Source organism: Oncorhynchus keta, chromosome 19, assembly GCF_023373465.1.
Source record: "Oncorhynchus keta strain PuntledgeMale-10-30-2019 chromosome 19, Oket_V2, whole genome shotgun sequence".
Taxonomy (NCBI): Eukaryota; Metazoa; Chordata; class Actinopteri; order Salmoniformes; family Salmonidae; genus Oncorhynchus; species Oncorhynchus keta.
Window position 1 is genome coordinate 5,301,754 of NC_068439.1, and position 17,276 is coordinate 5,319,029.

At 46.6% G+C, this 17,276-nt stretch overlaps 1 protein-coding gene across 1 annotated transcript; it reads right to left on the reverse strand.

The window, feature by feature from the left end:
- Window positions 1-6,092: 6,092 nt before the first annotated feature.
- gja4 (gap junction protein alpha 4) lies at window positions 6,093-16,277 on the reverse strand. Its single transcript, XM_052469113.1, has 2 exons — window positions 16,139-16,277; window positions 6,093-7,300 (listed from the first exon to the last, which is right to left on the reverse strand). The coding sequence occupies exon 2, from the start codon at window positions 7,288-7,290 to the stop codon at window positions 6,112-6,114; it is 1,179 nt and encodes a 392-aa protein (XP_052325073.1). The 5' UTR covers window positions 7,291-7,300; window positions 16,139-16,277; the 3' UTR covers window positions 6,093-6,111.
- Window positions 16,278-17,276: the final 999 nt, after the last annotated feature.

A 17,276-nucleotide genomic window follows, 5' to 3' on the forward strand; every position in this document is an offset into this window, starting at 1 on the left:
TAAAATGATCACTGATTCCAGATTCTATATTACTACACTCTGCGATATTTTAGATCAGACACCAATATTAAGTCAATCGTACTTTCCACTGTTTCACCATATCCTGGTGGGATCTTTTATCATTTGGGTCAGAGCAAGTGATCTACAGAAGTGTATAAATACGTTGTGGGTTGGGCTATTCTTCTTGCAGACATCCGTATTGAAATCCACTAACAAAATAATTTCGTTCATCAGGGAATCATTACAGTTTGACAACACAATTTCAAGACTTTCATAGAATGCATTCTGATTGGGCGGCCTATAACACCCCCCCACACACACACAAAAAAACCACAATCGGCTTGGTTAGGAGAATTAGGATAATGTTAGAAGAATTAGGTGTCTTAGCTAAAATGCTGTTGTCCATCAAGCCATAACTTGTGGAAGCCATCAATTCACAGCTCTAGTCAATGAAGTGGGTAAACAAAGAGGACATAATTAACTTAAAAACATTCAGAAACAGTCACTTTAATTGAACATACCCATTCTCTGTGTTTTCATTGCTCTCTCCATACCCCCCCCCAGTCTCTTTCTCTTCATACCCCCCCAGTCTCTTTCTCTCCATACCCCCCAGTCTCTTTCTCTCCATACCCCCCCCAGTCTCTTTCTCTCCATACCCACCCCCTCTCCCTCCCTCCACCCAGTCTCTTTCTCTCCATACCCACTCCCTCTCCCTCCCTCCACCCAGTCTCTTTCTCTCCATATCCACTCCCTCTCCCTCCCTCCACCCAGTCTCTTTCTCTCCATACCCACTCCCTCTCCCTCCCTCCACCCAGTCTCTTTCTCTCCATACCCACTCCCTCTCCATCCCTCCACCCAGTCTCTTTCTCTCCATATCCACTCCCTCTCCATCCCTCCCCCCCCAGTCTCTTTCTCTCCATCCCTCATTCTTCATGTTTTGGATACTGGCGACCATCCCAGCACACCATGGTTCTAGCTCCCTTCTCCTGACTCCAAGCCAACGTTGGAGAGGGGATAAGGGTGTATGTAGTTTTTGTGTGTGTGTGTGTGTGCTTGTACGCATCTGTGTGTCAGTGTGTTTGGCCACTAGTCTCCGGGGAGACAGAATAGTCCAGAGATCCCAGTACACTGGTCTCCGGGGAGACAGAATAGTCCAGAGATCCCAGTACACTGGTCTCCGGGGAGACAGAATAGTCCAGAGATCCCAGTACACTGGTCTCCGGGGAGACAGAATAGTCCAGAGATCCCAGTACACTAGTCTCCGGGGAGACAGAATAGTCCAGAGATCCCAGTACACTAGTCTCCGGGGAGACAGAATAGTCCAGAGATCCCAGTACACTGGTCTCCGGGGAGACAGAATAGTCCAGAGATCCCAGTACACTGGTCTCCGGGGAGACAGAATAGTCCAGAGATCCCAGTACACTGGTCTCCGGGCAGACAGAATAGTCCAGAGATCCCAGTACACTGGTCTCCGGGCAGACAGAATAGTCCAGAGATCCCAGTACACTGGTCTCTGGGGAGACAGAATAGTCCAGAGATCCCAGTACACTGGTCTCTGGGGAGACAGAATAGTCCAGAGATCCCAGTACACTGGTCTCCGGGCAGACAGAATAGTCCAGAGATCCCAGTACACTGGTCTCCGGGGAGACAGAATAGTCCAGAGATCCCAGTACACTTGTCTCCGGGCAGACAGAATAGTCCAGTACATTCCACTGGCTCTAGCAGCATTCTGAGGTCACATTAATCCCTTAGGGAACATGCTTAATTCAGAACATAAAGGATACCTCCCAAATGGCACCGTATTCCCTACATTGTGCACTACTGTTGACTAGGGTCCACAAGGCTCTGGTCTAAAGTAGTGCACTATGTAGGGAATACGGTGCCATTTGGGACACAGTCATATTTCCCTCCCAAACCCATGCTTTCTCACAAGACCTCACTGCACTGCATGGGCTCTGTAGGCTGTTTTCCCTGTGGAATCCCAAGTTCTTCCATTGTCACAATCAGCCACTGCATAGGCTTATCCCATTCCCATTGGAACAGAAGGTTTCCTGAAGTCATAAATAACTGAATTATACTGCATCCTTTTACTGTTCCATTATTCCTCGTTTCCCATTCTCTGGTGTCCCATGATCAAGGATCGTACCTCCCCTTGAGGGAGGTTTCTCATGTTCCCATTCTCTGGTGTTCCATGATCAAGGATCGTACCTCCCCTTGAGGGAGGTTTCTCATGTTCCCATTCTCTGGTGTTCCATGATCAAGGATCGTACCTCCCCCTGAGGGAGGTTTCTCATGTTCCCATTCTCTGGTGTCCCATGATCAAGGATCGTACCTCCCCCTGAGGGAGGTTTCTCATGTTCCCATTCTCTGGTGTTCCATGATCAAGGATCGTACCTCCCTTGAGGGAGGTTTCTCATGTTCCCATTCTCTGGTGTTCAAGGATCGTACCTCCCCTTGAGGGAGGTTTCTCATGTTCCCATTCTCTGGTGTTCAAGGATCGTACCTCCCCTGAGGGAGGTTTCTCATGTTCCCATTCTCTGGTGTTCCATGATCAAGGATCGTACCTCCCCTCGAGGGAGGTTTCTCATGTTCCCATTCTCCGGTGTTCCATGATCAAGGATCGTACCTCCCCTCGAGGGAGGTTTCTCATGTTCCCATTCTCCGGTGTTCCATGATCAAGGATCGTACCTCCCCTTGAGGGAGGTTTCTCATGTTCCCATTCTCTGGTGTTCCATGATCAAGGATCGTACCTCCCCTCGAGGGAGGTTTCTCATGTTCCCATTCTCCGGTGTTCCATGATCAGGATCGTACCTCCCCTTGAGGGAGGTTTCTCATGTTAACATTCTCTGGTGTTCCATGATCAAGGATCGCACCTCCCCTTGAGGGAGGTTTCTCATGTTCCCATTCTCTGGTGTTCCATGATCAAGGATCGTACCTCCCCTTGAGGGAGGTTTCTCATGTTCCCATTCTCTGGTGTTCCATGATCAAGGATCGTACCTCCCCTTGAGGGAGGTTTCTCATGTTCCCATTCTCTGGTGTTCCATGATCAAGGATCGTACCTCCCCTTGAGGGAGGTTTCTCATGTTCCCATTCTCTGGTGTTCCATGATCAAGGATCGTACCTCCCCTTGAGGGAGGTTTCTCATGTTCCCATTCTCTGGTGTTCCATGATCAAGGATCGTACCTCCCCTTGAGGGAGGTTTCTCATGTTCCCATTCTCTGGTGTTCCATGATCAAGGATCGTACCTCCCCTTGAGGGAGGTTTCTCATGTTCCCATTTTCTGGTGTTCCATGATCAAGGATCGTACCTCCCTTGAGGGAGGTTTTCTCTGGTTCCCATTTGAATGAGGAAGATCTAATCTAGTCTCCACTACATAGACTTTGCCTTCAAGGTATATGTTGCGCAATACAATCAGTAACATGTAATAACACGGTCATAACAGCTGACATAACTAGTCATAACCTGTCATAACCTGTCATAATATAGTCGTAACACTGTTATAACAGCTGACATAACTAGTCATAACCTGTCATAATATAGTTATAACACGGTCATAACAGCTGACATAACTAGTCATAACCTGTCATAATATAGTTATAACACGGTCATAACAGCTGACATAACTAGTCATAACCTGTCATAATATAGTTATAACACGGTCATAACAGCTGACATAACTAGTCATAACCTGTCATAATATAGTTATAACACTGTTATAACAGCTGACATAACTAGTCATAACCTGTCATAATATAGTTATAACACTGTCATAACAGCTGACATAACTAGTCATAACCTGTCATAATATAGTTATAACACTGTTATAACAGCTGACATAACTAGTCATAACCTGTCATAATATAGTTATAACACTGTCATAACAGCTGACATAACTAGTCATAACCTGTCATAATATAACACTGTCATAACAGCTGACATAACTAGTCATAACCTGTCATAATATAGTTATAACACGGTCATAACAGCTGACATAACTAGTCATAACCTGGCATAATATAGTTATAACACGGTCATAACAGCTGACATAACTAGTCATAACCTGTCATAATATAGTTATAACACGGTCATAACAGCTGACATAACTAGTCATAACCTGTCATAATATAGTTATAACACGGTCATAACAGCTGACATAACTAGTCATAACCTGTCATAATATAGTTATAACACGGTCATAACAGCTGACATAACTAGTCATAACCTGTCATAATATAGTTATAACACGGTCATAACAGCTGACATAACTAGTCATAACCTGTCATAATATAACACTGTCATAACAGCTGACATAACTAGTCATAACCTGTCATAATATAGTTATAACACGGTCATAACAGCTGACATAACTAGTCATAACCTGGCATAATATAGTTATAACACGGTCATAACAGCTGACATAACTAGTCATAACCTGTCATAATATAGTTATAACACGGTCATAACAGCTGACATAACTAGTCATAACCTGTCATAATATAGTTATAACACTGTCATAACAGCTGACATAACTAGTCATAACCTGTCATAATATAGTTATAACACGGTCATAACAGCTGACATAACTAGTCATAACCTGTCATAATATAGTTATAACACGGTCATAACAGCTGACATAACTAGTCATAACCTGTCATAATATAGTTATAACACGGTCATAACAGCTGACATAACTAGTCATAACCTGTCATAATATAGTTATAACACGGTCATAACAGCTGACATAACTAGTCATAACCTGTCATAATATAGTTATAACACGGTCATAACAGCTGACATAACTAGTCATAACCTGTCATAATATAGTTATAACACTGTCATAACAGCTGACATAACTAGTCATAACCTGTCATAATATAGTTATAACACGGTCATAACAGCTGACATAACTAGTCATAACCTGTCATAATATAGTTATAACACGGTTATAACAGCTGACATAACTAGTCATAACCTGTCATAATATAGTTATAACACGGTCATAACAGCTGACATAACTAGTCATAACCTGTCATAATATAGTTATAACACGGTCATAACAGCTGACATAACTAGTCATAACCTGTCATAATATAGTTATAACACGGTCATAACAGCTGACATAACTAGTCATAACCTGTCATAATATAGTTATAACACGGTCATAACAGCTGACATAACTAGTCATAACCTGTCATAATATAGTTATAACACGGTCATAACAGCTGACATAACTAGTCATAACCTGTCATAATATGGTCGTAACACTGTTATAACACTGTCATTACCCACATATTTACACCTGTTGTGACATATAGTGTGTTATTTTATGGCTGGTTATGACACCTACATAAGAGTGTCACAACCCACATTTATTCAAATTAGTTTTTTTCCCAGCCAAGAAGTTTCCTTTCGTTTGAAAGTTTGTTTCTTAAGTCCTTTGTTGTTGTTGTCATGAATTCTCTACAGTATTTTGTTCATCATATTTTAAATAACTTATAGAAAATATACTTCATGCCAATGTCAAGAAGCATTTCGACCATCGTAATCATATCAGGCAGATAGTCCTGTCATGTCCTTTTTATCAGTCATCAGTCTAGTAGAGGGTGTCTTGTCCTGCTCCTCAAATCTGCTCCTAAATTTCAAGTTAATGTCAGCTGTTATAACATATTATGTCACGTTATGACAGGTTAATGTCTGCTGTTATGACCATATTATGACAGGTTAATGTCAGCTGTTATGACCATATTATAACAGGTTAATGTCAGCTGTTATGACCCTATTATAACAGGTTAATGTCAGCTGTTATGACCCTATTATAACAGGTTAATGTCAGCTGTTATGACCCTATTATAACAGGTTAATGTCAGCTGTTATGACCCTATTATAACAGGTTAATGTCAGCTGTTATGACCCTATTATAACAGGTTAATGTCAGCTGTTATGACCATATTATAACAGGTTAATGTCAGCTGTTATGACCCAATTATAACAGGTTAATGTCAGCTGTTATGACTATATTATGACATGGTTATGACGCAGGGTGTCAAGTAAAGTGTTTCCTTATTCTTGTGCATTCCACCCCCTGTGCCTGTATCAGTCTCTCTGGTTTCCTCATACATAATGCTTAGTATGTTTGTTACTGTGTCCCTTCTGGGCACCCTTACTGTGTGTGTGTTGTGTGCTGTATTTCTTATGGTGAGCTCTCCCTGAAGAGTGTGTAGTCCTTATCGCCCCCAAACAATTCAAATAACTGGGGAGAATGTCACCACCAGGATCCATCCCTGCTCTGGACTCCAGGACCAGATAACTCTCACTGGGCTTGGTGTAGCCGGCCTCCCCCAGGTCCAGATAACTCTCACTGGGCTTGGCGTAGCCGGCCTCCCCCATGGGTAAATACAGATGGCCCTTCTCCTGGTAAGGCGAAACTTGCTGCATCTCCATCTCCAGGCGAGGAGCACCAGGCTGGACTCGGACCCCGGCTATGCCAGGAAAGGTGTACTGCTCCTGGGCATAGCGTTGTTCTAGGTGGTGGGTGATGGCCAGCTGGAGGAGGTAGAGGAGCTCTGCTAGGTTGAGAAGGAGAGAGACTCCAGCGATGGTCTGGGTGTAGATGGTGAAGATGGTCTTCTCCGTGGGTCTGGAGACGAAGCAGTCCACCGTGTGAGGACAGGGGTCCCGGACACACTCGAACCGGGCCGGGATCACGAAGCCGTAGAGGTACCATAGCCCCACGATGAAGCCGACCTCCAGGAGGACCTTGAGGAGGATGCTGGCGGCGTAGGCACAGAGGAGACGGCCCTTCAGCTTAGGAGCCTCTGGGAGAGCTTTCAACACCTTTCTCCCTCCTTTCTCCTCCACTAGTTCTATCTCATCCCCCTTTCTCACCTCCCTCTTCTTCTTTACTCCTCCCCTCTCTCGTCCCTCACCAGCCCCACCCTCCTCCGTCCTCTCCTCCTCCTCTTCCTCCTTTTTCCCCTCCTTTGCAGCCCTCATGGCCACGTATCCGAAGTAAAAAATAGTCGGCGTGGAAACAAAAATCACCTGAAGGACAAAATAGCGGTAATGTGATATGGGGAATGCTTTGTCGTAACACACGGCGGTACATCCAGGTTGCTTGGTGTTACAGACGAAGTCGTCCTGTTCGTCGTCCCAGGCTGACTCTGCGGCGGTGCCCAGGACCAGCATGCGGAACAGGAAGAGGACAGTGAGCCAGACACGGCCCACCCCGGTGCTATACTCCTGCCCCTCCTCCAACAGCTGCTCCAGGAAGGACCAATCAGCTCTGGACATATTCTGTCACCTGCAGGGGGAGACAGGTGAACACATGTTAACACAACGTATCATACACAACGTACCATACAGGACGTACCATACAGGACGTACCATACAGGATGTACCATACAGGACGTACCATACAGGACGTACCATACAGGACGTACCATACAGGACGTACCATACAGGACGTACCATACAGGACGTACCATACAGGATGTACCATACAGGACGTACAGGACGTACCATACAGGACGTACCATACAGGACGTATATACAGGATGTACCATACAGGACGTACCATACAGGACGTACCATACAGGACGTACCATACAGGACGTACCATACAGGATGTACCATACAGGACGTACCATACAGGACGTACCATACAGGACGTACCATACAGGACGTACCATACAGGACGTACCATACAGGACGTACCATACAGGACGTACCATACAGGACGTACCATACAGGACGTACCATACAGGACGTACCATACACAATGTACCATACAGGATGTACCATACAGGACGTACCATACAGGATGTACCATACACAACGTAAAAACATTATACATTATCTATCAGCACACACACACACACACACACACACACACACACACACACACACACACACACACACACACACACACACACACACACACACACACACACACACACACACACACTACAAACAGACTCTCTCTCACACACACAAAGACTCTCTCTCACACACACACACACACACACACACACAAAGACTCTCTCTCACACGTACACACACAAAGACTCTGTCACACACACATACACACACACACACAAAGACTCTCTCTCACACACACACACACACACACACACATACACACACACAAAGACTCTCTCTCACACACACACACACACACACATACACACACACAAAGACTCTGTCACACACACATACACCGGTGAAACATGCTCCTGGATGTTTTCTAGAATACTTCCTTTTACTAGAGGTCATGTGTGTCAGAACACACAACATAACCCCCCTAATAAATAACCCTGTTTCCATGAGCTCACCACCCAAACCAATGTGGTTTAGGGGTTTTTCCACCTCCAAACATTAAATAAAACAATGAAACCTTTCGGAAAAGTATTACAAATAAAGTAATCTTAGGCTTTTTTAGATTGTATCATATTACACAACACTGTAGTCGTTCTCAGCATACTTCACCGAGTGTTATGTGATGTTGATTACACTTATGCAGTGTTCTGAATGAGATTCATGTTTCTCTGTCTCAGTGACGTACACGATACTGTGTCTCTTTCCAGTCTACGTTCCCCTGGGGGGACTGTTGTTATGCTGTCCCCTGAAATGTCCACACGATTCTCACACACACACACACACACACACACACACACACACACACACACACACACACACACACACACACACACACACACACACACACACACACACACACACACACACATCCTGTGAACTGGGCCAACTCTTGACTTTTATCTGATTGTTTGTTATCTCTCTTTTACTATTATTACTATTATATATATATATATACTTTCTTCAAAGTGGAGGAGAGAGAGAGAGAACTAAGGGACGGGAGGAGAGAGAGGGAACTAAGGGACGGGAAGAGAGAGAGAGAACTAAGGGACGGGAGGAGAGAGAGAGAACTAAGGGACGGGAGGAGAGAGAGAGAACTAAGGGGCGGGAGGAGAGAGAGGGAACTAAGGGACGGGAGGAGAGAGAGGGAACTAAGGGACGGGAGGAGAGAGAGGGAACTAAGGGACGGGAGGAGAGAGAGAGAACTAAGGGACGGGAGGAGAGAGAGAGAACTAAGGGACGGGAGGAGAGAGAGAGAACTAAGGGACGGGAGGAGAGAGAGAGAACTAAGGGACGGGAGGAGAGAGAGAGAACTAAGGGACGGGAGGAGAGAGAGGGAACTAAGGGACGGGAGGAGAGAGAGAGAACTAAGGGACGGGAGGAGAGAGAGAGAACTAAGGGATGGGAGGAGAGAGAGAGAACTAAGGGACGGGAGGAGAGAGAGAGAACTAAGGGACGGGAGGAGAGAGAGGGAACTAAGGGACGGGAGGAGAGAGAGGGAACTAAGGGACGGGAGGAGAGAGAGAGAACTAAGGGACGGGAGGAGAGAGAGGGAACTAAGGGACGGGAGGGAGAGAGAGGGAACTAAGGGACGGGAGGAGAGAGAGGGAACTAAGGGACGGGAGGAGAGAGAGGGAACTAAGGGATGGGAGGGAGGAGAGAGAGGGAACTAAGGGAAGGGAGGGAGGAGAGAGAGGGAACTAAGGGACGGGAGGAGAGAGAGGGAACTAAGGGACGGGAGGAGAGAGAGGGAACTAAGGGAAGGGAGGGAGGAGAGAGAGGGAACTAAGGGAAGGGAGGGAGGAGAGAGAGGGAACTAAGGGACGGGAGGAGAGAGAGGGAACTAAGGGACGGGAGGAGAGAGAGGGAACTAAGGGACGGGAGGAGAGAGAGAACTAAGGGAAGGGAGGAGAGAGAGAGAACTAAGGGAAGGGAGGAGAGAGAGAGAACTAAGGGAAGGGAGGGAGGAGAGAGAGGGAACTAAGGGACGGGAGGAGAGAGAGAGAACTAAGGGACGGGAGGGAGGAGAGAGAGGGAACTAAGGGACGGGAGGAGAGAGAGAGGGAACTAAGGGACGGGAGGAGAGAGAGGGAACTAAGGGACGGGAGGAGAGAGAGGGAACTAAGGGAAGGGAGGGAGGAGAGAGAGGGAACTAAGGGACGGGAGGAGAGAGAGGGAACTAAGGGAAGGGAGGGAGGAGAGAGAGAGAACTAAGGGACGGGAGGAGAGAGAGAGAACTAAGGGAAGGGAGGGAGGAGAGAGAGGGAACTAAGGGACGGGAGGAGAGAGAGGGAACTAAGGGACGGGAGGAGAGAGAGTGAGAACTAAGGGACGGGAGGAGAGAGAGGGAACTAAGGGACGGGAGGAGAGAGAGAGAACTAAGGGACGGGAGGAGAGAGAGGAACTAAGGGACGGGAAGAGAGAGAGAGAACTAAGGGACGGGAGGAGAGAGAGAGAACTAAGGGACGGGAGGAGAGAGAGGGAACTAAGGGACGGGAGGAGAGAGAGAGAACTAAGGGACGGGAGGAGAGAGAGAGAACTAAGGGACGGGAGGAGAGAGAGGGAACTAAGGGACGGGAGGAGAGAGAGGGAACTAAGGGACGGGAGGAGAGAGAGGGAACTACGGGAAGGGAGGGAGGAGAGAGAGGGAACTAAGGGAAGGGAGGGAGGAGAGAGAGGGAACGAAGGGAAGGGAGGTATTTTATCTCATTTCATTGACTTCATCACTACTTATATTTGTGAGAGGTATTGAATGCACAGAGCTGTCTGTTTGAACTACTGGCACACAGCTCAGACACCCATGACCTCCCCACAAGACATGACACCAGAGGTCTGTCTAAACTACTGGCACACAGCTCAGACACCCATAACCTCCCCACAAGACATGACACCAGAGGTCTGTCTAAACTACTGGCACACAGCTCAGACACCCATAACCTCCCCACAAGACATGACACCAGAGGTCTGTCTAAACTACTGGCACACAGCTCAGACACCCATGACCTCCCCACAAGACATGACACCAGAGGTCTGTCTAAACTACTGGCACACAGCTCAGACACCCATGACCTCCCCACAAGACATGACACCAGAGGTCTGTCTAAACTACTGGCACACAGCTCAGACACCCATGACCTCCCCACAAGACATGACACCAGAGGTCTGTCTAAACTACTGGCACACAGCTCAGACACCCATGACCTCCCCACAAGACATGACACCAGAGGTCTGTCTAAACTACTGGCACACAGCTCAGACACCCATGACCTCCCCACAAGACATGACACCAGAGGTCTGTCTAAACTACTGGGACACAGCTCAGACACCCATGACCTCCCCACAAGACATGACACCAGAGGTCTGTCTAAACTATTGGCACACAGCTCAGACACCCATGACCTCCCCACAAGACATGACACCAGAGGTCTGTCTAAACTACTGGCACACAGCTCAGACACCCATGACCTCCCCACAAGACATGACACCAGAGGTCTGTTCACAGTCCCCAAGTCCAGAACATGGGAGGTGGGAGGGACTATGGGAGGTGCACAGTACTACATAGAACCATGACTACATGGAACTCTATTCCACAGTACTACATAGAGCCATGACGACATGGAGCTCTATTCCACAGTACTACATAGAGACATGACTACATGGAACTCTATTCCACAGTACTACATAGAGACATGACTACATGGAACTCTATTCCACAGTACTACATAGAGACATGACTACATGGAACTCTATTCCACAGTACTACATAGAGCCATGACTACATGGAACTCTATTCCACAGTACTACATAGAGCCATGACTACATGGAACTCTATTCCACAGTACTACATAGAGACATGACTACATGGAACTCTATTCCACAGTACTACATAGAGCCATGACTACATGGAACTCTATTCCACAGTACTACATAGAGCCATGACTACATGGAACTCTATTCCACAGTACTACATAGAGCCATGACTACATGGAACTCTATTCCACAGTACTACATAGAGCCATGACTACATGGAACTCTATTCCACAGTACTACATAGAGCCATGACTACATGGAACTCTATTCCACAGTCCTACATAGAGCCATGACTACATGGAACTCTATTCCACAGTACTACATAGAGCCATGACTACATGGAACTCTATTCCACAGTACTACATAGAGCCATGACTACATGGAACTCTATTCCACAGTACTACATAGAGCCATGACTACATGGAACTCTATTCCACAGTACTACATAGAGCCATGACTACATGGAACTCTATTCCACAGTACTACATAGAGCCATGACTACATGGAACTCTATTCCACAGTACTACATAGAGCCATGACTACATGGAACTCTATTCCACAGTACTACATAGAGCCATGACTACATGGAACTCTAAAAATCCACAGTACTGGAAGAGACATGACTACATGGAACTCTATTCCACAGTACACATAGAGCCATGACACATGGAACTCATTCCACAGTACTACATAGAGCCATGACTACATGGAACTCTATTCCACATCAGGTAACTGATGCAGCAGTAGAATCAGATTTAAAAACAGCTAAAAATACACCTTATGGAACAGAGGGGACTGTGAAGAGACACACACACTATACACACACACAATAACACACACACACACACACATGATAACATACACACTATACACACACACAATAACACACACACTATACACACACACAATAACACACACTCTATACACACACATGATTACATACACACATTATAACATACACACTATACACACACACACAATAAAATACACACTATACACACACACGATAAAATAGACACTATACACACACACACATGATAACATACACAATATACACACACACACAATAACACACACACTATACACACACATGATAACATACACACTACACACACACCATAACACACACACTATACACACACACAATAACACACACACTATATACACACATGATAACATACACACTATACCCACTTCTGTAGCACAGTTGGTAACACGCACACCAGGGTACACACACACATAACATACAATGTATACACACACACTGTAAGTAACACAAAACTATATAAATGGCATATACACATATATTATTATATTACATATTACTATATACACACATGATAACATACACACTATACACACACTCAATAACACACACACTATATACACACATAATAACATACACACTATACACACACATGATAACATACACACTATACACACACTCAATAACACACACACTATATACACACACAATAACACACACACTATACACACACATGATAACATACAAACACATGTATTTAGTACTGTGGTGGAGTTGGGGCCTGAGGGCACACACTTAATATGTTGTGAAAATCTGTTGTGAATGTATTGTAATGTTTTTTCAATTGTATAACTGCCTTAATTTTGCCGGACCCCAGGAAGAGTAGCTGCTGCCTTGGGAGGAACTAATGGGGATCCGTAATGAACCCCAGGAAGAGTAGCTGCTGCCTTGGGAGGAACTAATGGGGATCCGTAATGAACCCCAGGAAGAGTAGCTGCTGCCTTGGGAGGAACTAATGGGGATCCGTAATGAACCCCAGGAAGAGTAGCTGCTGCCTTGGGAGGAACTAATGGGGATCCGTAATGAACCCCAGGAAGAGTAGCTGCTGTCTTGGCAGGAACTAATGGGGATCCATAATGAACCCCAGGAAGAGTAGCTGCTGTCTTGGCAGGAACTAATGGGGATCCGTAATGAACCCCAGGAAGAGTAGCTGGTGCCTTGGCAGGAACTAATGGGGATCCATAATAAACCCCAGGAAGAGTAGCTGCTGCCTTGGCAGGAACTGATGGGGATCCGTAATGAACCCCAAAGAGTAGCTGCTGTCTTGGACAGTCCTGTTTCGCCATAATGGGGATCCATCCTCCATGAACCCCAGGAAGAGTAGCCCTAAACACCCTGGTCTTGGCAGGAACAATGGGGATCCAGTAATGAACCCCAGGAAGACAGCTGGTGCCTTGGCCTCCAGGAACTAATGGGGATCCATAATAAACCCCCAGGAAGACACCCTAGCTGCTGCCTTGGCAGGAACTGAAACACCCTGGGGATCCATAATAAATACAAATACTGGTCCTCCAACACAAACACCCTTTCCAGTACGCAAAAACCCTGGACAGTCCTGTTTCCTGTACCCCCAAACACTGTATGTTAGTGTTTCCCCACACTGGTCCTCCAGTACCCCCAACACCCTGGTCCTCCAGTACCCCCAAACACCCTGGTCCTCCAGTACCCCCAAACACCCTGGTCCTCCAGTACCCCCAAACACCCTGGTCCTCCAGTACCCCCAACCCCCTGGTCCTCCAGTACCCCCAACACCCTGGTCCTCCAAACACCCTGGTCCTCCAGTACCCCCAACACCCTGGTCCTCCAGTAATCCCCTGGTCCTCCTGTACCCCCAACACCCTGGTCCTCCAGTACCCCCAAACACCCTGGTCCTCCAGTACCCCCAACACCCTGGTCCTCCAGTACCCCCAAACACCCTGGTCCTCCAGTACCCCCACACCCTGGTCCTCCATTACCCCCACACCCTGGTCCTCCACTACCCCCAACACCCTGGTCCTCCAGTACCCCCAACACCCTGGTCCTCCAGTACCCCCAAACACCCTGGTCCTCCAGTACCCCCCACACCCTGGTCCTCCAGTACCCCCAAACACCCTGGTCCTCCAGTACCCCCCAACACCCTGGTCCTCCGGTACCCCCAACACCCTGGTGCTCCGGTACCCCCAACACCCTGGTCCTCTGGTACCCCCAACACCCTGATCCTCTGGTACCCCCAACACCCTGGTCCTCCAGTACCCCCAACACCCTGGTGCTCTGGTACCCCCAACACCCTGATCCTCTGGTACTCCCAACACCCTGGTCCTCCAGTACCCCCAACACCCTGGTCCTCCGGTACCCCCAACACCCTGGTCCTCTGGTACCCCCAACACCCTGATCCTCTGGTACCCCCAACACCCTGATCCTCTGGTACCCCCAACACCCTGATCCTCCGGTACCCCCAACACCCTGGTCCTCCAGTACCCCCAACACCCTGGTCCTCCGGTACCCCCAACACCCTGGTCCTCTGGTACCCCCAACACCCTGATCCTCTGGTACCCCCAACACCCTGATCCTCTGGTACCCCCAACACCCTGATCCTCTGGTACCCCCAACACCCTGATCCTCCGGTACCCCCAACACCCTGATCCTCTGGTACCCCCCTGATCCTCTGGTCCCCCAACACCCTGATCCTCTGGTACCCCCAACACCCTGGTCCTCTGGTACCCCCAACACCCTGATCCTCTGGTACCCCCAACACCCTGGTCCTCTGGTACCCCCAACACCCTGATCCTCCAGTAATCCCCTGGTCCTCCTGTACCCCCAACACCCTGGTCCTCCAGTACCCCCAAACACCCTGGTCCTCCAGTACCCCCAACACCAGGGTGTTGGGGGTACTGGAAGACCAGGGTGTTGGGGGTACTGAAGGACAAGGGTTGGAAACCACTGTTGCATGTACTGTAAGTGGACCACAGCTAACCCCCTCCTCAATCACCACAGCACGCTAACAATCCTGGTTTAAAACCATGTTATGTGAGGCCAGAACGAATAACACTGTCTCCCTGTCCACTTGTGTCTCCATCCTGTGTTACACCATATGTTCCTTTGCTGTAGTGTAATGCCATTTCAGAAACATATATTTTTCCTGTATTTTGCAGGCCTATTTACCATCCAAAAGTATTCAATATATTTACCAATAGTTTGTATGACGAAGGCTGTGTGGTCGATTCGTAGAGCTTGTTATTAAAGAGCAGTGATACATTATCAAGAGCGGTGTGCGTGTTTCTTATTTTTTTCCCCCCAATAATTCGTATACAATGTTATGTTCTTGAGACACGTTTGACTGAACTTGATGGATTTTTCAACTGTTGACAGTTGGCGCAAACTATTTTATACATTTGTGTTGTATAATTTTAAAATGTGAGCAAACTCTATGTTAACTGACTCTTTCATTTTATCTTTGCTATACCAGATCATATTCACAATCCCATACGCATGCATCACTTTGTATGTTATGCTTTCATCATCACAGTCGTTAACTCACAGATAATTCTACGAAGACGAAAAGTAAAAGTTATGGGCGACCAATATGTTATAAGAATAGCCTACATTTTTTTTTTTAAATCTCGGTTTAAGATAAAAGCGAAGCATCCGTACCTGTCAGTCGTAAAGTTGGGTTCTTCTGTTGGTTGACTTCTCCGTCGTTCTACTACTCTGCGGTATGTCCGGCAGGCGTCCCCGCGTGCTTTCTTTTAATAACCAGCCCTGTAAATGGAAAAAGTGGGGAGAATTTTCCCACGCTTTTTATTGGTCTTTCCAAAAGGAAATTGGTCCAGGAAAGGGGATGGATGAATTATAAAATAGTTCTCTAGAGCTGTTCACTGTGCTCTGCAACGCCAGCGACTTCAGAGATGACCTGTCGACAATGAAGGATTTGTAGGCTATTAGCTAGAATAAGTGAAAGTGCCAAAGTTTTCAACTTGAAGGCATATCGTATCAAAGTTGACCAATCGGTGTAGAAAGTGAAGTCTATCGCGTAATTGTCAACTTGTGCGTAACCATAAAGGTGTGAAACAATAAGTCAATACGATCTGTTCAACAGTAGATTTAACACGTAGCCTATAATGAATTTCATTGTCGTTTAAGTTTGCTGATTGATTGGACTCCTATGAATTGGAGTTATCAACTCTTTTGGTGTTATTTTCCGTAAAGCCACACAATGGCGCCATGTCACCGTTTTTCCGAGAAGGAACTCTGTGACGCACCAACAGAGTGTATGACGCGCCAGCGGATTGTATGACCGGGGGCCGGTTTAATGCAGGGGCCTATCGGTTCTGAAGAGGAAACAACATTTTTTTAATAATATGTTGCTGTCAACAGTTTTGGACACACTTACTCATTAAAGGGGTTTTCTTTATTTGTACTATTTTCTACATTGTAGTGAAGACATCAAAACTATGAAATAACACATATGGAATCATGTAGTAACCAAAAAAGTGTTCAACAAATCAAACTAGATTTTAGATTATTCGAAGAAGACACCCTTTGCCTCGATGACAGCTTTGCACACTCTTGACACTCTTACATCTTACAAAGACATGATGGTTGGAACCAAACATCTCCAATTTGGACTCCTCAGACCAAAGGACAGATTTCCACCGGTCTAATGTCCATTGCTCGTGTTTCTTGGCCCAAGCAAGTCTCTTCTTCTTATTGGTGTCCTTTAGTGGTGGTTTCTTTGAAGCGATTTGACCATGAAGGCCTGATTCACGCAGTCTCTTCTGAACAGTTGATG